At 36.9% G+C, this 25,335-nt stretch overlaps 1 protein-coding gene and 1 non-coding gene across 4 annotated transcripts; both read right to left on the bottom strand.

Moving 5' to 3' along the window:
* Positions 1-5,776: 5,776 nt before the first annotated feature.
* ADH7 (alcohol dehydrogenase 7 (class IV), mu or sigma polypeptide) lies at positions 5,777-23,449 on the bottom strand. 3 transcript variants are annotated; one of them, XR_004740769.3, is made up of 10 exons: positions 23,361-23,449; positions 18,615-18,716; positions 17,580-17,718; positions 16,984-17,071; positions 16,669-16,885; positions 14,278-14,538; positions 12,433-12,568; positions 8,966-9,104; positions 6,809-7,088; positions 5,777-6,670 (listed from the first exon to the last, which is right to left on the bottom strand). XR_004740769.3 is itself a non-coding variant. In XM_002745559.6 (9 exons), exons 1-9 carry the CDS (start codon positions 23,376-23,378, stop codon positions 6,646-6,648), a joined length of 1,125 nt encoding a protein of 374 aa, XP_002745605.3. In that variant the 5' UTR covers positions 23,379-23,449; the 3' UTR covers positions 5,777-6,645. The 3 variants fall into 3 exon arrangements, 2 of the variants coding, with proteins under 2 accessions (XP_002745605.3, XP_008991177.3); XM_002745559.6 differs by lacking the exon at positions 6,809-7,088; XM_008992929.5 differs by lacking the exon at positions 6,809-7,088 and having other exon boundaries at positions 5,777-6,590.
* Positions 17,184-17,347, bottom strand: LOC118152646 (U1 spliceosomal RNA). Its single transcript, XR_004741377.2, has one exon. It is a non-coding gene; the product is annotated as a U1 spliceosomal RNA (small nuclear RNA).
* Positions 23,450-25,335: the final 1,886 nt, after the last annotated feature.

Raw genomic sequence — 25,335 nt, 5'->3', positions numbered from 1 at the left:
AAGTATTGGTGATTTTCTAAAGGACAATGAAAAATTAAGTCACATAGACCATGTTTTTGGTGAGAACTGAGTTAACATTTCGAACCTGAGTAAATCTCACTAGAAGAATGTCATAATTCCCAAAGTAGAAGCAAGCTTGTCTCCAATGAATGATAATGCAGGTAAATCCATGCTAATTAGATCCTGAATCCTCTGCCTTGATTTTTAAGAGGGAAACATGTATTGGAAACATATAAGTTTCCTTCTTCTCAAAGGAAAGGGAGGAATAAGAAAGAGTTCCTGCTCTGATGGAAAGAAGGAGGGCAGAGATAAGACCTAAGCCTAGGAGGCACCTGTGTTTGGCATTACCTCCATCCACCCTTTTCAAGTGGTAGTCACTCCTACATGAACAAGAATCAGCTGGGTCCCAAGCAGAGCTGGTCACAACGAACAGTGCATCTCCTCTCTATCCTACACATCCTGTCCATGCTGGGACTATGAGGTATCCTCCTCTAAGACTTGAAGTGAGAGAATGTGGATGTATTAGTACATTCTCACACTGCAAGGGGCCGGGCACGGTGGCTCAAGCCTGGAATCCCAGCACTTTGGGAGGCTGAGGCGGGTGGATCACCAGGTCAAGATATCGAGACCATCCTGGTCAACATGGTGAAACCTCGTCTCTACTAAAAATACAAAAAATTAGCTGGGCATGGTGGCGCGTGCCTGTAAACCCAGCTACTCGGGAGGCTGAGGCAGGAGAATTGCCTGAACCCAGGAGGCGGAGGTTGCGGTGAGCCGTGATCGCGCCATTGCACTCCAGCCAGGGTAACAGGAGTGAAACTCCGTCTCAAAAAAAAAAAAAAAAAAAAAAAACTGCCCAAGTATGGGTAATTTATAAAGGGAAGAAGTTCAGTTGACACACAGTTCAGCATGGCTTGGGAAACTTTAAATTATGGAGGAAGGCAAAGGGGAAGCAAGGCACATTCTTCACAAGGCAGCAGGAAGAAGTGTTGAGCAGAGGGAAGAGCCTTTATAAAACCCTCACATCGAATGAGAACTCACTTTCATAAGAACAGCAAGAGGAAATGCCCCCATGATTCAATTACCTCCACCTGGTCACTCCCTTAACATGTAGAGATTATGGGGATTATGGGAATTACAATTCAAGTTGAGATTTGGGTGGGGAAACAAAGCCTAACCGGATCAGTGGAGAATGAGTGTGATGCTGCATTCTCCTTTGCTCTCAAAAAACCTTTTGCATTTAAGGCGCAGATGAAGAGAGTGCTCAATTTAGCATTTCCATGGGTAGAATTAGGGGATTTGAATAAGCCATTCAAATTAATTCCAAAACCATTCTACAGTAGGCAGGGACATGCATTCGGTGGTTATTGTAGGAATCTGGACAAGAAGAGGTAAAGGAATGAACTAGGGCAACAAGATAGCAGGGACAAGGAAGAGAGAATTGATTGTTTCAATATTTTTAAGTTTTAAAGGGACAACAGCCCAAAGTTGGATTTGAGTTGTGCCACACCAAGCATCCTATAAGCAGGTAGGGATAAAATAAGGCCTCCTGATGGTGCTTGGACTGAGGTCCTAGAACCTAGTCCACTCTTGTTTCTTCTGAGGGATTTAGACCTGGATCAAGCTATTTCTTTTGAGTGTTTTTTTCAAATGTAACCAAGTGCTTCCTAGAACTTTCAGTGGCTTCCAGGAAAGACTATTTCTATGATTCTAGTTTTCCAGAACAAATTCATCAGATAAGTCCCCTGTTTTGAAGCAGAAAATTGCAAGTGCTTTAGCACCTTTTATTCCTAAGGGAGACACTCCTCAGTCTTCCTTTGGAAGGTAAAGAGAAACCAACAACCAATTTTATGACAATTTCAGAAACACTTTCAAAACCATGGTAGGTACAGAAAAGTTATTAATAATTAAATAGAACCCTCATTCTACGTAGAACCTTTGAGAATGCTATATGAGACTTCAGAAAATAGCTACTGTGAATTTTAATTGGAGGTGGAGTTGTAATCAAACCCAGGCCTCCTGAATTAGGGCACCACATCACAGTTTTGACAAGTTGTAATACACAATCAGAGTACAATATTTGTATTTCCTACTTTGGCAGGAACATTTGTTTTATAAGAGGTCTTTCTGAATAAATAGTACCAAAACCATGCATGCCAAGTAGTTTTGTAACTATGTGGATCTTTGCCAAAACTTGCACCGAAATTTATAAAACGCTAGTAAAATTAAAACAATATATCTAATTTTTTTTTCAAATGTGCCATTGCAAATTAGAGTCAACATTTTTTTCTAAATTTTACTTTAGGTTCTGGGGTACATGTGCAGAACGTGTAGATTTGTTACATAGGTATACATGTGCCATGGTGGTTTGCTGCACCTATCAACCCGTCATTTATGTTTTAAGCCCTGTATGCATTACGTATTTGTCCTAACGCTAGCAAACATTATTTTTAATTAAAATATTGACTTGAATCTGAAGTTCGAGTCTCATTCATTTACAAAACAGAAAAATAAATCCAAATTTAAAATTTAAAATTTGACTACCTGGAAGAGCTGTTGCCAAAAACTTGCTTTGGTATTTCATTCAATTCTTTGGCTAACATAAAGATCCACTTAATGAGCCAGACACTTGACACAGCCAGAAATATGCAATTCTCTCAATTCAATTGTTGAATCAGCTAAGAATGTTTGCATAGTGTCCACTGGGCACAGAATGTTCTATTAATACCAGGTGCTGTTTTGAGAAAGAACTTAGAATGTAGCTTTCATTTTTGACACTTTACCTGTGAAATGGAATGGACTTTCAGGGAAGGCATCTGTCACTTTTCTGTACCCTACAGGGTAACAGACAAAGTCAGAAATGTGGTATAAAGAACTACTGGAACCTAAAGCTGGTGGTCTAGGTAATTGAGATTTTCCTTAATGAAGGTACTCCAACTCCATGGGGAGTAAGGAATAAAAAAAAATTGACAAATACCTAGGAATGAAGAAGATGAACACTACAAACTAGTTTATGAGGCCTTAGTTAGTTACTTATTACATAAAAATATAAATAATTTTAGATGTAAAAAGAAATGAGAAAAGGAAATTGCTGGTGGAGGAAATCTTTGCAGACTCTGGAGTTGAAGTCATGGGTGAGAGGGTACTCTTGGGAATGCTATTTCTGTATAGTCCTTTTCTTCCTCTAAATTAAAATTTTATATCAATCTTGGCAGTAATCAAATCACATTATCTTCTGGAGGTATATATAAGGAAGCTGATTATTAAGATAAATGTATAAAAATGTCCACAAGGACTTAGCATTTATTTCAGCTTCATGAACCTAAACAATATCATTAATGTTTTGCAGCAAATACCAACTACACTGGCCCTTTTATAGTTCCCAAAAATAATTAGGTCAGCTTTTCCCAAATTACTAGCATTTGGCCATGTTGTTCCTTCACCTGAGAGAATTTTACTCCTCTCTTTATAGGGCTGGCTCTAGCTTATCCTTCCATGTAAGCTTAAATTTGCCTCCTCAGAGAGGCCTTCAAGTGCCTTACAGAAAGCTGGAAATGCCTTCCTGTTCTTCCTCGTTTTCCTAACGCAGCACCTTCATCATTGCCTTATTTAGCATTTATCAAAAATTTAAGTAATATATTTATATGTTTATTTACTTATTAAATGTCTCCTACTGTTACTGGAGTCTTAGGATGTTGCTTTGCCAGCCAGAAGCCTCTGTGGCTAGTGGTGCCTTTGCTTGTGTTTTGCTCTGGTCTGCTGAGCTCGTTCTACTCACTTGGCCTGGCAGGCTATGCTCAGCTCATGCTACTGATCTGGATCCCACACCCCACAAGGGTGAACCAGCCATGAAGTGATGAAAGGTGTATGAAGAACTGTGGGGTCTGGCCACTGTGCACAGCCAGGCATGCTGGCTGCAGTGGGGTGGACAGCTCCAGGCGCTGGCATGAGCACCAGCTTCCTGCAAGTCTGCAGCTGGACCAGGCACACCATAAGCAACTTCCACAGCTGACACCAAGAATGCTGTGGTGCCTGGAAGCTTGGAGACATCAGGAACCATAGGGTTCCAAAGAGGGTGTTATAGCCCTGGTGTGGGGAACTCCTAGGTCTGGGCTCCCCAAAGGGTCACAGCTCTTCTCTCCATCTCTATCTTCTCTTCTTGTCACCTACAACATGGTGAGCAAGGGGTGTGTTTCTGCCCTGTTTGTGTTACAGCTCCTTTAGCCCACCGATTTGGTGGGTCCTGAGTTTTTGTCCTGTGAACAGGAAGAATGAGGTATGCAAGGAACTAAAGGTGAGCAAGGCGAAGAGGTGATAAAGCAGCCCAGAGAAGACCTGCAGTTTGTCACACCTTTCTGCAGCCAGGGTGTCCTGAAGTGTGTTTGGTTTCTAGCAGAGAGGAGCTGCCTTCACTACTAGACCATATGCTCTGCAAGGGAAGAGACCTTAACTGTTTTATTCATTACTTTATACCAAACATCTAGCTCAGTGCTTAATACATCGTTGAAATTAAGAAAAAAAAATGCCCAATGAATGAATATTCTCTACATATCAGTTAAAGTGATAAAAGTCTAGACTATTATTTAAAGAAGAAGTTGGATATTTCTTTTAGCATTCTTCTAGCTACTTACTGCTTACTTATATTTTGATTTATATTCAAGAACTCAGTTTGACAATGCTTTGTGGTTTCATTGACCAGAAATAAGAAATATGCAAAATAAGCAGATTTCCTGATCTCTTCCGTGTTTTCTGATGACTCAAAATGCTATTCATGGGCAGGTTACCCTGAGAAAGATAGTAGAAGGTCTTTCTGTTCATTATTTGGCCATGACAGGCTCAGACACGAGGAATGATTCCACAAAATATCATAATAAATATTAAATATATTGTCACATATGCAGCATATTTGTCAAAATATAATTTGTAGGCATAAAGTGGATTTTATTTTAAAAAAAAACTGTGATCTGAGAACATAAATGTGTTTATTCCTTGGATTTATTTCTTTTGATACACTTATATTTGCATATTACTTTCAGTATCCTATTTACATATTTTTAAAATTTAAGGCAAGAGATATAAAGGAATTAATCCATTATTTTTCTTATTAAAAATGCTTTTCTGGGGCAGTTTTTCCTTTGTTAATGGATTCTGAGATGTCAGCTACAGATATTGCTAATGAATGAAGAAAATGTCTCCAAATGATTCTTCGGTAGATTTTCTATACTTACCTATAGCTATTACCTATCTATCTTCTATCATCTATCTATCATTTATCTATGTATCTATCTATAGACATAAACATAGATATATATGTATATGTAAAATATAATTCTTAAAAGCTGTAACTACTCATAGTGTTTTGAGAATTGCCATAGCTAAATCTAGCTGATGATGGAGATATTTCAAAATAATTTTTATACTTTTCAGCTATTTCAGCTGTTTTTTTTTTTTAGACCTATATGAAGCCTAGATTGACAAGCTGGTAAAAGAAAAAGGAAATTTTACCCCTTGAGTTCAAGCCACTTTTCATTGAAAAATATTCATCATGTAAAAGTGGTTCATAAATACCTAGGCATTTTGCAATTTACGATGGCAGGACTGTCTGATCTATATTATGTCCTAATATTGAAAACCTCAATTTCAGCTATGACCACCCAACTTCTTAAGTGTCTTATAAAGTACTTTTATGTTTTCAGGTGCTTCAACACTTTCTTTATAACCAGTAAAAACTCAATAACAAAGTAAAACCAACTGTTTAAAAATACATAACCACAAATATTTTATACAATTTTTAATTTTAAGTATTTTTAACATGCTATAGATATATATAGATACATCAGTGTGGTTGTTAAAAAATAAAAACACTTTTTATTAAATGGAGTCACTACTAAGCACAGTGAATAGGGACTTGTAATTGTACTGTATCAACCTGAACATTATGGTAAATATTATAATGTGATTCTAGCTCTACATTTATATTCAGTATTCCAAAAAGGAATTTTTTGAAATATTAATATATGCTGGCAAATAGCCTCATGTGCCTATATGACACACTTTTTCAGTTTCACCAAGTTATGTAATGATGATTCTTAATCGTTGAAAAATGTGCCCTGCCCTTAATCTTTTCTGTCTTTCTTAATCTAATCAAGTAATATGTATCATGAAATGAACTGATTTCAAAACCTAATCCAAGTTAACTCATAACAGATATTTAAAAATACATTTATATTCAAATCTAAAATACAATAATTTCAATGTGTTAAGTGAGAATTACTCTAGGAGATGCATTTACTATATCTTTACACGTTATATCTGTTTTGAGACACATATCTGCAGCAGTTGGTTGAAACTCTCAAAAATCTCTATTTCAATGTAAAAATCCAAGGATATATTTTTAAAAGATACAATTATGGCCTTACAAAATGTAAATTAAAAATTTTAACATTGCTATTATACTAATTCGCAGGTGCTCACAAGACTCTAAATGTTTATAAATGTTGATAATCCTTTATAAGGGTTCTATGTCTTCACCAAGCCTTCTACTTCCGCTTGTATTTTTTGAGACAGATCCACGATCTCAGATGAGGGAACTGTCAAAAGAGAAACTCCAGGTCACCCTCACAACACCTCCTGTCACGTTGGATCTCAAAACGTCAGGACAGTTCTAATGCTGAAATGTAAAATGAGAGGTTTTAATGATTTCTTTTCATATCTTTCAAAAAAGGATAGTTTAAATAATTGTCCTTTCCATCATAGAAACTTCAGGTAAATTCTGTTATTGGAAATCCTTTGGGATCAAAGTCCTTACCAATTAGTTTTCGTTCTTGTGCAACTCTGATGAGGTATCTGAGCTGATTCTGGAAGCATCAGTATGATTTCAGAATGCCAACAAGAGGAAAGGGGTTTTTAGGTTAAAGAGAAAGCATGAACACGCCTAGAAACATGTGAACAGGAATTACCCTAATCTAATCCAGTGTGCTTAGATTTCTGGATGCCCAAGAGATCTTACAAGTAGATGAGACCTTCTTCCCTCACTTTATCCCAAGAATCTGCTGCAGTGGTTGTTAGAATGGATGCCAAATTCTTAACTGTTGAAACAAAATAGGTTTTAGTTCAATAGTAAAGGCTTCCAAAACCATACTAAGACATTGATATTTTTGGGAAACTTGAGTTTGGAAGCTTAGGGAAATACTAACTGGAATGTATTTTAATATGAAGGTGGAAAACCTATTATCTCACTACTGCGTCCAGGTCAGAAATGATGAGACTGATAAAGCAATGAATATGCGCGATGAGATGAGGCATGCTAAAAGAGAAACCAAGGGTTACATCACCAAGGCTTAGTGTCGGCTTGTATGTGGTAGGCAAGAGTGAAAAAGAAGTCAGACATAATGCTATGGATTCTCATCTCTAAAGGAGGAATCTATGATACCATTGCTGAGATAAAAATTACTGGTGAAAAAAATATTTTGAGTGAAGGTGATGTAAGTGGGACTTTCAAATGGAGCTGTGCAGGAAGTAAATGGAAATTGAAGCATTTAGGTTTACAAATGTTACTTTAGATATCCCTGCATTAAGACGATATTCGAAGCAAAATTCTTGAAAGCAGAATTTATGTTTCTTTGGAAAACATATAATATAGTAATTATTTTCCAAACAGGCCATACTAAGCTGTTAGTTTTGCTTATCTAAGTAAAGGAGTATTGAGTGGTTCTGACAGTTTTTCTTACACAATCCCATTGTTTACTTCCTTAAAAAAAGTATGTTCATAATACAGTGACCCTTTAGGCTAGACCAGATGTGGAGACAAGACACAACATTGAAAAAGCTCTCAGGTAAAAAAAAAAATAGTAAAAGTTTGGATCTCAATGTTTAGTTCCTTTTACTAATGAAATCCATATCTTTGGCACATAGTGGAAGCTCAATAATTATTTACAGACCCAGTGAGTGAAATTCATTTCATCTTGCAGACAGGCTTTTTGATTGCTGTTTGAGACCTCCATGCGTTAGATGTTGTAGATAAAATGTGCATGAATCCACACGATGTCTATCCTTGCCCAATCCTTAGAGGCAACAAGAGTAGTAATCACAACACCTGTGTTTACCCAGAGCTTGCCAAGCTCTGTCAGAGAAGTTTGTTATGTGGTCAAAAGAGCTCAAGTTTTGCAATTAGTTTGTATCCTGGCACTACCCCAGCAGGATTGACAAGTTATTTATTTGCATCTCATAACCTTAGTCTTCATCTAAAAACGGTAAAAAGAATACCTGGCCTATGGGGATCTGAAAAATGTTCACTTGAGGAAGCACTTTGAAAACTGTAAAATAAGGAAATTTTGTGGCCTACTTGCAATAACTAGCAGCATTATGATAAAATAAAAATAGCCATAATGAAGTCAACTAGGTAAACAAAGTCCAAAAGCTTTTTAAAAATTGGTTAACAAAGGACAATGACATACTGAATTGGTGATATGGTTAGGCTTTGTGCCCCTCGCCTCCTCAAATCTCATCTTGAATTGTAATTCCTATAATCCCTACATGTTAAGGAAGAGACCAGGTGGAGGTAATTGAATCATGGAGGCAGTTTCCCTCATTGTAGTCTCATGATAGTTGAGTGAGTTCTCACAAGATCTGATGGTTTTGTAAGGGGCTCTTCTCCCTTTGCTTGACACTTCTTCCTGCAGGCTGTGAAGAAGGTGCCTTGCTTCCCTTTGCCTTCTGCCATGATTGTAAGTTTTCTGAAGCCTCCCAGCCATGCTGAACTGTGAGTCAATTGAATCCCTTTCTTATAAATTACCCAGTCTTGGGCAGTTTTTTAAAGCAGTGTGAAAGAGAAGTCATCACCTGTATCAATCTGGCTAGGTTAAATAATTGGAAATAAAATATGAAGAAAACAGGCACATTTGTAAGTAATAATTTTAAAAGTAGCTTGTGGAGAAGAGACAAGATCATCATAAGAAACAGTTACCTTTGCCCTGAATTGAGCAGCTCAAATCCTTCATTGATTTGTTTAAATGGTAAAACATGAGTTATCAACTGGTCCAGGTCAAATTTCTTTGCCAGGAACTCAGTCACTAATTTGGGGACATCATCTCTGCTTTTCAAACCTGTAAATAAGCACACATTTTCTCCTTAGACATTACTAAATAATCTTTACCTTTTATTCCCTTATATTTATTCCTTCTCTTTCCTACACTATCACCTTCCCTGTGTTAGATCATCCCAGCAGCATACAAATAAGCTGTATTTGTCCCATCATAAGAAACAAAGGTTTTAGAGCCATAAAAAAGAATGAGTTCATGTTCTTTGCAAGGACATGGATGAGCTGGAAACCATCATTCTCAGCAAACTAACACAAGAACAGAAAACCAAACACCACATGTTTCTTACTCATAAGTGGGATTTGAACAATGAGAACACACGGACACGGGAGGGGAATATCCCACACTGGGGCCTGTCAGGTGGTGGGGGGCAAGGGGAGGGAGAGCATTAGGACAAATACCTAATGCATGCGGGGCTTAAAACCTAGATGACAGGTTATAGGTGCAGCAAACCACCATGGCATACATATACCAATGTAACAAACCTGCATGTTCTGCACATGTATTCCAGAATTTAAGTAAAATAAAAAATAAAAATTAAATTTAAAAAAACAAAAGTTAAAAAAACTCTTGATACCCACATTGCATTCTGGTCACCTTGCTCCTATTACAGAAAAACTTCTTTACTGTATAGAAAGAATTGTTTCCAGTTCACTGTTTCTGGATCCTGTTCCTTTCTTCTCTTCCTCTCTGATCCCATTCTGATTATGCTTTTGCCCCCAACACTGTCCTATAACAGTTCTCATTAAGGTCATCTTTGAGCTCCATTTTGACCCAGACAAGGGTCAATTCTTACTCCCGCTCTTACATGAACAGTAGGTGGAACTGATAGCGTTGGTGGCTCCCCTTTTCTCAAACACTCTGTTCCTTGAGCTTTTAGATACTACATCATCATTGTTATCGTTGTTAATTACCTTCCTCACTAGTTACTTCTTCCATACATCTTTGCTGGGTTCTCAACATCTCCCAGACCTCTAACTCTGAGGATTCCTGGGGCTTGGTCCTTGGTTCGTTTCTTTTCTTTATTTGCATTTACTTCTAGAGTGATCTCTTCTGGTCTTGTGGCTTTCAATATACTCTGCTTAAAACACTTAGGTTTCTATATCCATCCTAAACCTCTACCTGTACTACAGACTTATATCCAACTGCTTATGTTTTACAGATATTTTTATTCAGATATCTCCCAGGTATACAAGTGTAACCTACCCCAAACCACTCCTAGTTTCTACAGCTTCCACCCTAGCCCCAATCTATTCCTTCCATAGTCTTCCTTCTCAATAAATGATGATAATGACATCATTCCTGTTGCCTAGGCCCCCAAATCTTGGATTCTACACTTTTTGTCATACAATTAACTATTTCAGCAAATCCTGTTGGCTCTATCTTCAAAATATATTCAAGATCTGACTGCTTCTCACCAGCCCCATCACTCTAAGCCAGCATCCTTTCCTTCCTGCATTATAATAACTTCGTCCATGGTCTCCCCGCTTGTGCCCTTTGCCCCCATATAGAATATTCCCCATAGAGCAGCCAGAAAGACAGTGTTAAAATAGAACTCAGAACAGGTGACACCTCCCTCAGAAACCTCTGTGGTTTTATTTCTCTCTCAGAATAAACTCCTAAAACCTTGCAGTGGCCTAAAGGCCATGTGAGATCTGGTCCTCTGGCCCCAGCTGTGACTGTCCTCTGTCCTCACTCCATTGTATCCATAGTGACCTTCTCCCTGTTCTTACAGTTCTTGCCAGTACCCTTTTGTGTTTACTATGTCCCCTTCCTGGAATATTCTTTCTCAAGAATTTTGAATGTCTTATTTCATTGATATTTTTGCTCAAATGTTACCTTATCAAGGAGGCCTTTCCTGAACTTTATAAAATAGCATTTGCTTCCACCTCCACCCTGGTCCTCTGGCACTGCCTATTGCTCATCCTCTATTGGTATCCTTTGCACTTGTAACCATATGGTGTACTCTGCATTCATTTCTTTATTGTCAATCTTTCTAGACCAAAATGAGAGGATTCTCACACCTCCTGAGATCAGGGACTTGATATGTTTTGTCTCTTCTCCATTCCTAGCTCCTGGAATGGTACACTGTAAACACAATGGTACCTGTACTCAGTATACACTCAAAAAATATTTGCTGAATAATTGATTTTTACTTCTAATATTCCTGAATAATCTATCATCTTCCCACTTCACATAAATAGTCAAAGCAAAGAGGTTCCACTTATATCTCTTATTGTTTTATTCCTCAATTCAAGTTTTATTTTCCATAAGAAACCTTCTCTAGAATCCTCATCCATAACAACCAGCATCTTTTTATGCCCCAAGTAATGTTGTAGAAAGAGGGCAAAGTTTGTTCTCCCACGGACCAGCTTTAAATCTCAGTTCTCATTTAGACCTCCAGGGGCAAAAAACTTAATAGTTCCAAGTCTCAATTTTATTATTCGTTAAGTAGCTTCCTCAGAGAGTTACTGAGAAATAAAATAAACTAACACATTAGTGTAAAATTTTTAACATAGAATAAATGCTTAAAAAATCTCCTCTTATAATTTGTTTTATAATACCTATACCTACACTTATTTGTATATTGTTTCTTTTATTTTGTTTTCGTATCTTTCACTACATTGTGTATCTAAGTCAAAAACAATCATTTTCTCTTTTTTGTACTCTTAACAAGTACTTGAACACTTATTATTCTCTTATATTGTATAAGGTAAACTCTAATATTGGAAGTGCTTTCACCCAGTACAACACTATTTGAAAGCACTAGAAAATGAGACTGTGGAGGAGGGAAATAAAAGGACTCACTGTGTTACCTGCCTTGAGCAGGGTGACCCTGGCTCCATCTTTACTAAAATAATATTAATTGTTGAGTGATAATCTAAGTCTTTCCAGTGTGAATCTGAACTGTTCCCATAAAACGTGACAATCCTTTTGTTGTTTTTGTTTTTGGCTTGGGTCCAGGATTTTTTTTGGTGCTAATATGAATAGAATAAATTCTATTTTAATACACATTCATATATATTAATAATGGTGGATTAAATCAGAACTTCCTGTTACATAAATCATCCCTATAGAAACACTACCAGTGTCTCTCATTCAGGTCTTTGGGGAACTTGCATTGCAGAGGCTAATATTACAAATGTGTCCATGAATATTAGTCCTACATCAAGGTGAGGAGTAGAGAATTTTCTTTTGTGTTATTACCGTCACAGTTCCATTTTAGATCACTTCATACTTTTTCTTGAAAGGCCTGAGGAAATAGGCTTCTCCCACTTGCCAAGCAACAGAGTGAAAGCCATCACTCCCGATTCAGGGGCTTTGCTTTCCTTACCTCCAAAGACACATCCCTTCCATGTACGTCCAGTGATGAGCAGCATCGGGTCATAGGTGAGCATCTTGGCTGATGGAGGAGCTCCTACTACCACGCTGGTTCCATAATTCATATGGCAGGATGCCAGGGCATCAATCTGAGTTTAAAATGGAGGAGATTGTTTGCTTCCTATGTCTCTTACAGTGTAACGCTAGCTCCGAAAAGACGTATGCACTTTGGCAAAGTAATGAAATTAAATTAGGCCATCTTCTGTTTTTTACTTGCTTTAAAAATTTTTCAGTGCAACATTAGTCGTTAATTAAATTTCCATACACATTTGCCCTTTAAGGCAGCAAACAGCAATCAATGTGGTCAGTGTTTGTGGCAATTTCGGTGTACCATGGACTAAAACACAGGGGAAATTCTTGTGATATTCTCATACCAATTTCACCATTTCAGATAAGCCTTAGAAAGCCATTTGAACTAAACTAAGTTGAATTAACTATGCCAAATAATTTAGCATAGTTTTCTTTTTATGTTTAGTCTGAAAAGTAAATAAAATACTAAAATGTGGGAAAAATGAGTCCCTTTTCTTGGGAACATTTCTGAGACTGACTCACATTTTCTGGTCATTGGCCCATTCAGTTATTAATTGATAATTTAATACATGCTAGATTTTAGCAACAGATGATAGCATCATTTTTAGAGACCAGGCTTCATTAAGTAGCACCTGGAAATCACTGTAATAATATATCCAATACCATGTATGGCTTCATACTTACAACCTAGAATGCTATTTGTTGATAGGAAATAAATCTAAGTGATTCACTAGGAAAGGAGTATGACTACAATGATAAATTAAGGACATTTATTCCTAAATTACCAAAAGCATTAAGGTGAATTTAATTTGCTACTCAATCTTGAGCAAAAATGGCTTTATTCCATTTTTCCAAATCTCCTTATGCTACACCAGGATGGAGCTTTCTAGTTCCAGGAACCCTGGATCCATTTTACATATCTAACTGAAAGTCTGGTGCTGCAGACTGCCATACAGGAGGCATGGTTAGAAAGTTGAAGGTTCTGTATTTTTTTTTAGTAGAGACGGGGTTTCACGATGTTGGCCAGGCTGGTGTTGAATTCCTGACCTCAGGCAATCCACCTGCGTTGGCCCATTAAAGTGCTAGGATTACAGGCGTGAGCCACTGTGAAGTGGTGGGTGTCTGCAATCCCAACTACTTGGGAAGCTGAGGCAGGAGAATCACTTGAACCCAGGAGGTAGAGGTTGCAGTGAGCCAAGATCACCATTGTACTCCAGCCTGGGTAACAAAAGTGAAACTTTGTATTAAAAAAGAAGAAGAAAAAAGAAAGTTGAAGGATCGTATTCTAAGGGAATTCAGATGAGGGAAAACAAAGCTCAAGTGTAAAGAGTGACAAGGTGTATGGATTACAGATTTGGGGAAGATTTGGAATAACGCTTTTTCCCTTGCGTCGCTTCCTCACTTCTCCTCAGTCACCTTCTGATGCTTACTTCGCTAACATTGAAGAGATAGAATCACTTTTGCCAGGAAGTCTACATATACAAGAAAGATCATACTTAAAACAATTATCTAGAAGGGTTGATTATCTTGCCCTCTAGTCACCTGAGAGTGGTATGATATGGTCTTTAACTTTAGACAGGTGAACCTGCTCTTAAGTGTTTGACTTTTTAGGCAAAATTGCTATAAGATTATTAGTTTTGCCTGAGTAAAACCGACAATCACAAAGCTATTTCGATCATTGACTATTAATAAAACTATAGAAAATTAAATTTACTTTATGCATATCTAATAACTTGGGTATTTTGTGGCTTCTTATTTTGGCTCTTACCATGGTGTCAAGACGCCCAATAACTTCAAAGGTGTACCCCACATTGTTGTCTGTCATTTCTGATAGCACCTCACTGATGGGCTTGGTAGAGTCCTTGGGGCTGATACACTCAGTAGCTCCCACAGCCATGGCCTTCTCAAATTTGTCTTTGTTGAGGTCAATCCCAATGATCCTAGATGCACCAGCTGACTTACAGCCCATAATGACTGACAGGCCAACTCCTCCCAGGCCAAAGACGACACAAGTGGAACCAGGTTTGACCTGTGAACATGTTAGGTGTTAGGCTCAGAAAGTGAGATCTGAAAAGGGCCTCCAGTTAAAAACACAAATCATGAGTGAACTCCCATTCACAACTGCTACAAAGAGAATGAAATACCTAAAAATACAACCTACTGGCGATGTGAAAGACCTCTTCAAGGAGAACTACTAACCACTGTTTAAGGAAATAAAAACATTCCATGCTCATGGATAAGAAGAATCAATATCATGAAAATGGGCATACTGCCCAAAGTAATTTATAGATTCAATGCTATCCCCATCAAGCTACCATTGACTTTCTTCACAGAATTAGAAAATCTACTTTAAATTTCATATGGAACCAAAAATTTCAAATGGAAGTGAAAAAGAGCCGGTATAGCAAAGACAATCCTAAGCAAAATGAACAAACCTAGAGCAATCATGCTACCTGACTTCAAACTATACTACAAAGCTATAGTAACCACAACAGCATGCTAATGGTACCAAAATAGATATATAGACCAATGGAACAGAACAGAGGCCTCAGAAGTAACACCACACATCTACAACCATTTGATCTTCAACAAACCTGACAAAAACAAGCAATGGGGAAAGGATTCTCTATTTAATAAATGGTGCTGGGAAAACTGGCTAGCTGTATGCAGAAAACTGAAACTGGACCCCTTCCTTACACCTTATACAAAAATTAATTCAAGATGGAGTAAACACTTGAATGTAAAAATCAAAACCATAAAAACCCTAGAAGAAAATCTAGGCAATTTCATTCAGAAAATAGGCATGGGCAAAGGCTTCATGACAAAAATGCCAAAAGCAATTGCAACAAAAGCCATAATTGACAAATGTAATCTAACTAAACTAAAGAGCATCTGCACAGCAAAAGAAACTATCATCAGAGTGAACAGGCAACCTACAGAATGGAAGAAAATTTTTTCAATCTACCAATATGACAAAGATCTAATACCCAGAATTTACAAGGAACTTAAACACATTTATAAGAAAAAATGAATAACCCTATCCAAAAGTAGGCAAAGGGTATGAACAGACACTTCTCAAAAGAAGACACTTACATGCCAATAAAAATATGGAAAAAGCTCAACATCACTGATCGTTAGATAAATGCAAATGAAAACCACCATGAGATACCATCTCATACCAATCAGAACAGAAATTATTAAAAAGCCAGGAAACAACAGATGCTGGAGAGGTTGTGGAGAAATAGGAGCACTTTTACACTATTGGTGGGAATGTAAATTAGTTCAACCATCATAGAGAGAGTATGGCGATTTCTCAAGGGTCTAGAACCAGAAATACCATTTGACTCAGCAATCCCATTACTAGGTATGTACTCAAAGAAATATAAATCATTCTACTGTGAAGACACATGCACATGTATATTTATTGCAGCACTATTTCCAATAGAAAAGATATGGAACCTACCCAAATGCCCATCAATGATATACTAGGTGAAGAAAATATAGTACATATACACCATGGAATACTATGCAGCCATAAAAAGGAATGAGATCATGACCTTTGTAGGGACATTAATGAAGCTGGAAGCCATCATCCTCAGCAAACTAACACAGGAACAGAAAACAAAACACCACATGCTCTCACTTATAAATGGGAGTTGAACAATGAGAACACATGGACACAGAGAGGTGAACAACACACACAAGGGCTTGTTGGGGTGTAGTAAGGTGATGGGAAGGAACTTAGAGGATGGGTCAATAGGTGCAGCAAACCACCATGGCACACATATACCTGGGTAACAAACCTACACGTCTGCACATGAATTCCATCTTTAAATAGGAGAAATTTTTAAAAATCATAACTCTGAGTCATTTGTAAATAAATTTAGATACAAATATAAATTTAGAAATTTGAACCTAAAGGAGATGTGGAAGAAACAAAAATTAAACCTAGAAATTTTATTTCCACTTTTTAAGAAACAATATTTCTTATCTGAATTTTTATTTTTCTTTCAGTTGATTTGGCATTGAGTTGCTTGGTAGCCTGAATACGCAATATATTTTTAAAACTTTTTTTTTCCCAAAACTCTTCAAGATTCCAAGGAAATCATTTAAGAAAAGGAAAGAAGAAAGAAAGAAAGTAGCCTCCCCTGTTTCTTACCTTGCCGGTTTTAACAGCAGCCCCATATCCAGTGGAAAACCCACAGCCAATTAAACAGACTTTCTCAGGTGGAGCTGTGTCATCAATCTTAGCCACTGAAGATTCATCTACCACTGTGTACTCAGTAAATGTACTGGTATTCATGAAGTGATAGACTGGTTTGCCCTTACATGTAAATCTGGTGGTGCCATCAGCCAGTACTCCACGACCAGTAATGCTATTTGAGACATTAAATACATGTATTAATTAATTCAATTCAAAAATTAGCACAGGAACGATTTAAATAACATCAAAGTAAAAGTGACTGAAACCTACTCGCTCCTAATGCAAAGGTTGCCATCTGGGTTGCGGCAAGCATTGCATTCTCTACACTGTGGCAGAAAGAGAGGGATGACTTTGTCACCTACAGAAAAAAACATCATGATATAAGATGCTGTTCATTAATGTTAAAATATGAAATACATATGAATTAAGCCCATACTTCAAGTAAGACTTTTATTTATTTATTTTTTTTTTAGGGGAAAGCGCGAATGCAGTCCCCCACTACCACAAATTATGCAGTCGAGTTTCCCACATTTGGGGAAATCGCAGGGGTCAGCACATCCGGAGTGCAATGGATAAGCCTCGCTCTGGGAAAACCACCTTCGTGATCATGGTGTCTCCCCTGCCAGGTAAGTATTCAAGTAAGACTTTCAAAAAGGTAGTCCGTGTTTATAAACAGCATAAGGTTTGCCTTCTAAAGGTTGTGATTTTGCCAAATTAAACATTACTCTGTAAAATCCATTATTGTATTCTTATTTCCCTGAATTGTGCTAAAGATCCCTCTAATAATTCCTCGTGTGTGCTATTTTTTTTGATAGGCTCATCAAAGCCCAGTTATTTCAAACTTGTGGCTTGACAACTGCATATACCTGGTTTCACTGTAGTCACTCCTTCTCCAATGCTCTCTACAATCCCAGTTGCCTCATGTCCCACAATCACTGGAAACTTAGACACCATTGTTCCTTTTATCACATGGTCATCTGTGCGACAGATTCCTGTGGCCAAAATCTGTGTTCAAAGACAAAAACACTGCACCAATTGACAGACTGATCATTTCACTATTGGGAGAATATTTAACTACTTGAAGAAATTATAATTGTTTATTCAATATTATTGCCTAAAATAACAACGTTCACTCTTAGAAGATTCTGAGTCAAAAATCAACCATAAGGCAAGATCCCTCTCTGAAAGAACTTATGATACTGCTCCTGCAAACCCTAGGTTGAATCTTGGTGCCTTTCTATAGTAAATTGGTGCTCTTGTGAGGGAACCAGAATGCAGATGTTACCACGTGATGGCCCCAAAGTAGATTTTTATAGCTAGGCCCTTCCTGGACTCTCTTAACCAAGAATAGAGGAAATAGCATGCAAGAAGGAAGTAAGGAGCAAAATCTTACTGCTCCTGTAGTGCTCAGGTAACAGTAAGAGAGTCAAAGAAAGATTGGCAGCAATGCCTACTCAACAACTGGTGTCCAAAGCCAAGGTTAAACACTGTCCAAAGAAAGGGAGAAAAATACTTCAGGAAGTTGTCATTTCTCCAGACACAGGTCAGTTCTTCACTCTTCGTGAAAAGTAATCTCAAAACAACCTGACTCCCAGATTTTAAAAGAAGTCTTTAGTTATGATTATTAATCATTTTTTAATTAGACACTATATGGATAAGAATTCAACAAATCAAAAGTTTAATAAAGCATGTTAGCACTGTTGTTTTTTTAAAGGATAATGAACTCATTAATTTTACATCCAGAATGACCAGATCCTTAACAATATATAAGAGCAAGTAAGGGAATTAATACTCCAAACTTGGGAAGCATCTCCTTATTTAAGAATCCAACCCAACCAGCGCTATATTCAATATAAGTTTGATAATGTTTTTGGTGTAAGTTCTCCAGGGCTCATGCTTACCTTAATGCGAACTTCTTTAGTCTTCGGTGGAGCAACTTCTATTTCCTCAATGGAGAAGGGTTTCTTCTGATCCCAAAGCACAGCTGCCTTGCATTTAATAACCTAAGAAATTGGCAAGCGTTATAATGGGTCTGAATTATGTCTTTAAATACAGACTCCCTGAATAGTATAAATACGAACAGAAGAGCATATACAATATTCTAAGTTTTTCAGAATGATTTTCATCAAACACTAGAATTGTAAGCCTTAGAAATCATCTTGTGTGTGCCTTTGTTTAAGGTGTGAGAAATGCATCCCAGAACGACTAAATGATGGATCCATGGTCACCTAGCAGATGAGATGCAGAGCTGGACTAAATCTAAGGTACTTTTCCCAACCTATTGATTTTTGTTTGTTGTTCACATAATATTCCAATAAACTAGGTTATTATCTTACAATTTCAAATGTAATAGATTAATAAAATTGTCCTCTGTTTATCACTTATTCACAGGAGACAAATTTATAAAACAGAAAATGCAGCTGACTTGTCTGCAAGAATTTAAACCAGTGTTTAATAGCTGTATATAATCATGTAGCAATAGTGAAGAAATTAGACTATTAGCATGGTAAGGATGAAGGAAACCATGAAGATCATGAAGCATATAGATTATGACTGTGAGTTCCTGGATGACTGAATTTGTGTCTGCATCCCTGCATCCCTTTTGCATCTAGTCCAGATTTTTGCACCTGGGAGGGCTTGACAGGCAAGTTGAAGCATGTGATCTTATAGTAGTGGAAACTTGGTGTGGTGATACCAGTGACTGATGTCCAGTTGTTCAACTGGTTTTGCTATAGTTATTCAATTAAATAGTTTTGGTAAGATTATTGAATTCTCACAGAGAAAGAGAGAGAGACAGAGACAGAGACAGAGACACAGAAAGAAACTGTTTCCACTTTCCTACCTTCAAATCTGTCTAGGACCCCTATAAAATATTTTAATTAATTGTTCAGATGCCAAATAAGTTACTCTCATCTTGGCAACAAACACAACAGTCCTAGAGAGCTCCTATAGATTCCTAAATGGCTATTTTGTAAAAAGATTAATTTTTACAAAAAGCCTTTTACCATTTGGCCATTTATCAAACAGTGGCTTTCAGCTACCCATTTACCAGTGAAAAATGATACACTGGTAAATGGGTGGCTAAAAACTAACAGTAGCTCAATTTCATATTCACTCGCTGCCTTACTAAGGAAAGTGTTATGGGTTACAGTGTAATATGGCTTAATGTTGAAGTTAGAAATCTTGCACCACATTCCCAAACAAATTCAAGGTGGATTCATTGTTAAGATTTATTTTTAAAGTCAAACTATTTTATCAGTGAAGATGTAAATATCAATAGTACTAAGCATGGAGTCACTTTTATGCTTAAGAGTGATAGAAAAAATAACAAAGGACAAACAATGGGGAAAGGATATCCTATTAAATAAACAGGGCTGGGATAACTGGCTAGCCATATGCAGAAGACTGAACCTAGACCCCTTCCTTATATCATATATAAAAATTAACTTAAGATGTAACTTAAATCTAAAACCCCAAACTATAAAAACCCTGGAAGATAACCTAGGGAATGCCATTCTGAACACAGGACCAGGTAAAGACTTCATGATAAAGACACCAAAAGCAATTGCAACAAAAACGAAAATTGACAAATGAGATCTAATACAACTAAAGAGTTTCTGCACAGCAAAAGAAACTATCAACAAAGTACACAGACAACCTACAGAATGGGAAAAAATATTTGAAAACTATGTATCTAACGAAGGTCTATTATCCAGCATCTATAAGTGACTTAAACAAATTAACAAGCAAAAGACAACCCCATAGAAAAAGTGGGCAAAGGATACGAACAGATATTTTTCAAAACAAAGCATACATATGAAAAAAAGTTCAACATCACTAATCATTAGAGAAGTGCAAACCAAAACCACAATAAGATACCATCTCATGCCAGTCAGAATGACTATTGTCAAAAAGTCAAAAAATAAACTGATGAGGTCAGGGTGAAAAGGGAATACTTATGCACTGCTGGTGGGAAGGTTAATTAGTTCAGCCATTGTGGAAAGCATTCTGGCCATTTCTCGAACAACTTAAAACAGAATTAACATTTGACCCAGCAATCCTATTATTCGGTATATACCCAAAGGAATATAAATCGTCCTACCATAAAGACACATGCAGGAGTAAGTTCACTGAAGCACTATTCACAATAGCAAAGACATGGAATCAACCTAAGTGCCCATCAATGCTAGACTGGATCACGAAAATGTGGTACATATATACCATGGAATACTATGCAGCCATAAAAAAGAATGAGATCATGTCCTTTGTAGGGTCATGGACAGAACTGGAGGCCATTATCCTAAGCAAACTAATGCAGAAACAGAAAAATAAATACTACATGTTCTCACTTACAAGTGGAAGCTAAATATTGAGTGCCTATGGACGCAAAGAAAAAAACAATGGACATCAGGGCCCATTTGAGGGTGGAGGGTGGAGGGAGAGTAAGGACTGAACAGCCACCTATTAGGTACCAAGCTTATTATCTGGGTGACAAAATAATTTGTACACCAAACCCCATGACACACAATTTACCTATGTAGCAAACCTGCTCATGTACCCCTTAACCTAAAATAAAAGTTTAGAAAAGTCATAAAGGAAACAGCTTCTAAGAATTAAAATTTTGCATGTTGAGAAACAGTAAATTTTCCACATTGACAAGTAGGCATTCCTGAGGGAAAATATTAAAGCAAAAGCAATAAAAGTTACCACATTTGATAGATACAATGGTCACTGAAATGTACAGGGAAGTGTTAACTTCACTCCTAACACTCCTTCCCACTTCCACATACCACACTAACATCCTGGGAGATACACGACATGCCAAGGGCCTATGGAAAAACCGCAACATATTAATGAACAGATTGTGACATGGTTCTTCTCACTCATAAAAAGGTCTTTGCCTATCAAGACTATAATGAATTTTTAAAAATTACTTTTTTAAAGACAATATCTCACTCTGTTGCCTAGATTGTACTCTAGCTCCTGGGCTCAAGTGATCTTCCCATCTCAGCTTTCCCAGTAGCTGGGACCACAGGCACAAGCCACCATGCTCTGATAATGACTGTTTACTTAATGAGAACACACAGTATTGTCAGGGAAGTGATAAAATGGCCTATCTCACCTATGTCAACCCTTTAGAAAGTAATTTGCAGGGTACATCAAGGTACCAAAGGATGTTGTGACACATTTACTCTGTAATTCCATTTTTAAAGTCCACCTCGAGGAAATGCTAACTTTAGAAAAATCTATATATAAGATGTCACCACAGCACTATTTATAAAGGCAAATATGTAAACAATAATAAAGGAATGATGAAATAAATTGTGGTTAAGTGTAGAAATTAGACATTTAAAAATGTTTATAAATTATAATAAATTGAAAAAATGAAATAAAATATTTGCCTATCGTATGAGTACAGCTACATAAACTAAGGATGGAAAAATAGAAGGAAACACACACAAAAAATGGTAGTTTGGGCATCTGATGTTATGATTTTTTTTTTTCCCCTTGTATTTTCTGACCTTCCAAATTTGCTAGAATAATCATTGGTATGGGATGAATTGTGTCTCCCTCTTGTATGTTGAAATCCTAACCCTCAGTACCTCAGAAGGTGACTGTATTTGGAGATGGAGTCTTTCAAGAGGTAATTAATTTAAAATGAGGTCATCAGGGTAGGACTTAATCCAATATGGCTGGTAACTTTATTAGAAGGGGAGATCAGATACAAACAAAAGGGGAAGATTAAGTGAAAACAGGGAGAAGAGGGTCATCCACAAGTCAAGGACACAGGCCTCAGAAGAAACCAACCCTAATGGCATCGTTATCTCAGAACACTAGCATTCAGATGTACCAGAAAACAAATTTCTTCTGTTGAAGCCACCCAGTCTGTGATACTTTGTTATGGCAGCCCTAGGAAATGAATACAATTATCTTTTACTTTTTTAATGAAAAAGAAAACATTTATTATAAAGAGACAAAATCCATCTTAACGTAAAGGAAAACTCCTTTCATGAGCTACACTAGAACACTACAGCAACTTGGGAAATATATAATCCTTATGCGAACCACACTATTGCATGGCCATATATCAAAATCATATAGCTTTTATACTCTTTATATATTATACACTGTATTGTTGATTATAATTGGAAAGTGTTGCCTTGAGGCTACTTTTTCCATCATTAGAAATGTTCTTAAAGTAGATGAATATCAACTCTCTAGAAATGGTGTAACCAGACCTGAAGCATCTGTTGGGTGGTTGAAGTTGCAAATTTTTAAGATTCCTTCCATTTCTAAAGTTCATTAATTTCCGTGGATAGAGTTGCTAGCTTCTGAAGTGCAAAATTAACTCCCCAAGTAATTTAGTTTTGCTGGGTTTCTGACCCATATTAGGATGGTTTCATTCCAGGTCTATTCAATTCTAGAAAAATTTATTTCAAATTCAAAACAAATTCTAACATGATATAGTCTCCTGACTTGTCACATTACCCTGACTTCACATGTCATCTTTATTTTTTCAAAACCTTAAGCAGACTAAATGCAAAATTGTTCAAGTTAAAATGAACAATTGAATGGATTCAAAGGTCTAAGAATTAGCCTCACATCTTTAAGTCATGATGAGGAGAGGACAGAAATGTTCCACTTACTTTTCCAGCAGTGCCCATCCTGTCTTTGTCTTGGATATGTATTTCTGCAAACAGACTTTTTCTGACTGAGGCTCAGTTCACTCTGTTGTAAATAACAGCATCTTGTGCCCTTACATAAATAATCTGGCTCAAAAGTTCCGCCTTCAGCAATATGACTCATAGGCATCAAACTTTCCAATGGTCTGCAAGCCCTATCCTTTGCAGACCAACTTACAAAAAGAAATACAGTGACTACTATGATCAAACCAAGAGGAGGGATCTAACAAAAAACAGGATAAGCAAAGCTATTGAAAAGGGCTGAAAGCATTCCTATCCCCCTTATTTTGAAGGCTATAAAAACAGGTTAGGTTACTTCTGTTCAACACAATCATGAAAAATCTATTGTGTGTTTAAATGCAAGCTGCTTTACCTAGGCATGGCTATTTTAAAGATGAATGTGTACACTTCTACTTCTTTATACTCTACTTCATTCTACAAAGACTTGATGTGGTTTCTGGAATTAAATATAAATGAAAATAGGGCCAAGAAAAGGTAAAATAATTGCAACAGCAGGTCAAGTTTGGGCAAGAGAAGTGAGATGATATAAAATATGACTATGGACGACTACGGTTTCTCAGCATTTTAGGTATAGAAAGTTAAATACAACTTCCTGTATCTGCACATAGAGAAATTATCATCTGACCTCAATTAATATTAATCACAGAGTTGTCTTATATAGTTGTACAGTTTGTTTATGGCACCAACATAACATAGTTCAGGGGCTCAAGAGAAATTGAAATCCAGCCTGAATACTGGCTCTCAAATGCCAGAGGGTTTTGATTTACCTGGGCAAGTACCTAGGTCTTCGTGAGTGGCTGTTTAATCATTACAGAGCACTATTTCTTCATATAAGTTGCAATGGCACCAGAAGCTTCTGGATCTACCATTTTGATAGGAGAATGCCCAAGTATACATGTTATTTTTTACTGTAGTTGGTCAGCATACTGGTACACCATCATCTCAAAGAAAACTTTACACAAAAGAGATTTTCTTCTGTGAAGTGACCCAGTGAAGCAGGTTTTCTAAGTCTTCAGACAAAGCTGTTGAGGCTATGAACTCCAGAACCTGAACTCTTACCAACCCAGTGATGAAACTTAAGAGTTTATTTTTTAGATTCAAGCGAAGATTTCTTTTCAAAACTGAGTATAATTTTTTTCATAAATCACTCTCTCAATATAATATAATAAATGTACATCCAATTAAAAATTGGATATTACGTCAAATTCAGAATTTGTAATTAGAATTTGCTACTGTAACTCATTAGCCAAATTAAACCCACCAGGAAAAAGCATTGCTGGTTGATTTGGCTTGTGAGTAAGCACTGTTGTTTTATCAGTAAATGCTGAAGAACTCCAGTATGTTTGCAGACAATATCAGACAAACTTAAACAGGTGTGGGCAAGAACAGGTATTGATACTTTCAAACAGGAAATTGTTTACTTATAGACAAAAGCAAATGAGTTCCAACATGGGTGGTGCCAGCACAAATGCAAAAACACTGATTTGATAAACTACCTCTTAAGGGCTTGACAAAATTTGTAGCATATTAGTTTTAAAATTTTTTGTATGAAAAGTATCAAGTGAGGCTTAGTATCTGAGTAAGTTTTAATGGTCCTAATCCAGTCTCCATGAGACTTGATTGGATGATATAATGCCAAAAGCTGAATCTTGGAAGGTAATAAAAAAAACTGATCAGGTTGGATATATAGCCACTAAGTCTTAATTTTAGGTTTAGAGAATTTACCAGATGACTCTTTCTTCTAAACACCATGTTTCTATGAAATTCTGGGCCAGAACTCTCAGGGTACTCAATCTCCTAATTACTGTGAGCCTGCTCCCACTCCTAAAGTTTGCAAAAGCCTTTAATGATTACCTCAAAGTACCCATGCAACGGTCATTTCCTCAGGTCTGGATACAGGGGAACTCAGAGGAACTTT

Source organism: Callithrix jacchus, chromosome 3, assembly GCF_049354715.1.
Source record: "Callithrix jacchus isolate 240 chromosome 3, calJac240_pri, whole genome shotgun sequence".
Lineage (NCBI taxonomy): Eukaryota > Metazoa > Chordata > Mammalia > Primates > Cebidae > Callithrix > Callithrix jacchus.
This window is presented reverse-complemented; position numbering and strand designations above follow the sequence as displayed.